Below are 1,182 nucleotides of genomic sequence, written 5' to 3' on the forward strand. Positions count from 1 at the left end.
CTGCGCCTTCCCTGTTCTTCCTTCCTTTCCTCCTACCCCCTCCTTTCTACCCCTGCTTCCCCCTTTCTCCCTCCCCCTTCCCCCTCCTTCGTATTCTCCCCAGACCCTCTTTCCGATCTTTTCTCCTCCTATTCATCTCTCATCTTTTCGCTTCTTTCCCCCTTCTCCTTCGTCTGCTTCTCCTTCGCCTCCTTCCCCAATCTTTCTTCTCTTGCTGTCTTCATCTTTCATCCTTTCGCCTCCTTGCTCCTTTTCCTTCGCCTCCTTCGCCTTTTATATCCTATTTTCTCTAGAAACATATCCTATCTTTCTCCTCGTGCCCACCTTCCATCCTTTTGCCTCCTTCGCCTCCCATCATCCCCGGAATCACATCCTGAGCAATCTTTCTTCTCCTACTCCTCTTTCATCCTTTCTCCTCCTTCCTCCTTTGCCTTTGCTTCCGTCGCCTCCTTCGCCTTTGCTTCCGTCGCCTCCTTCGCTTCCGTCGCCTCCTTCGCCTTTCGTCGCTCCTTTCGCCTTGCTTCCGTCGCTCCTCCCCTTGCTTCCGTCGCCTCCTTCGCTTCCGTCGCCTCCTTCGCCTTTGCTTCCGTCGCCTCCTTCGCTTCCGTCGCCTCCTTCGCCTTTGCTTCCGTCGCCTCCTTCGCTTCCGTCGCCTCCTTCGCCTTTGCTTCCGTCGCCTCCTTCGCTTTTGCTTCCGTCGCCTCCTTCGCCTTTGCTTCCGTCGCCTCCTTCGCCTTTGCTTCCGTCGCCTCCTTTGCTTCCGTCGCCTCCTTCGCTTCCGTCGCCTCCTTCGCTTCCGTCGCCTCCTTCGCCTTTGCTTCCGTCGCCTCCTTCGCCTTTACTTCCGTCGCCTCCTTCGCCTCTTGTCTTATCATCCCCAGAAGCAAATCCTCCTCAATCTTTCTCCTACTCCTCTTTCATCCTTTCGCCTCCTTCTTCCTTGCTCATTCCCCGCCGCCTCCTTCGCCTCGTGTCCTACCGTCCCGAGAAACAGAGGCGCGCCAGACCACCTTCAACCTCGCTAAAAGAAAAAACAATTGACACTCCCCTCCCCTCCCTCCCCCCTCCTGTGCAGACGCGGCGGCAACCCCAACGGAACCTAATTCATCTGAGTCTGCAACGATGATGCACGTAAAATTCTTGCAGGTGGCCGATTAGTGCAACGGGGGAGAGCTTCCGGTT

At 56.3% G+C, this 1,182-nt stretch overlaps 1 protein-coding gene across 1 annotated transcript in view; it reads right to left on the reverse strand.

The window, feature by feature from the left end:
- LOC119596686 (A-kinase anchor protein 5-like) overlaps positions 1–875 on the reverse strand; it is a 2,162-nt gene extending 1,287 nt beyond the window's left edge. The window contains exon 1 of the mRNA XM_037946017.1: positions 432–875. Coding sequence (XP_037801945.1) covers positions 432–875 — 444 coding nt within the window. The remainder of the gene's footprint in view (positions 1–431) is intronic.
- Between the last annotated feature and the right edge of the window lie 307 nt (positions 876–1,182).

Source organism: Penaeus monodon, chromosome 38, assembly GCF_015228065.2.
Source record: "Penaeus monodon isolate SGIC_2016 chromosome 38, NSTDA_Pmon_1, whole genome shotgun sequence".
NCBI classification, from domain to species: Eukaryota; Metazoa; Arthropoda; class Malacostraca; order Decapoda; family Penaeidae; genus Penaeus; species Penaeus monodon.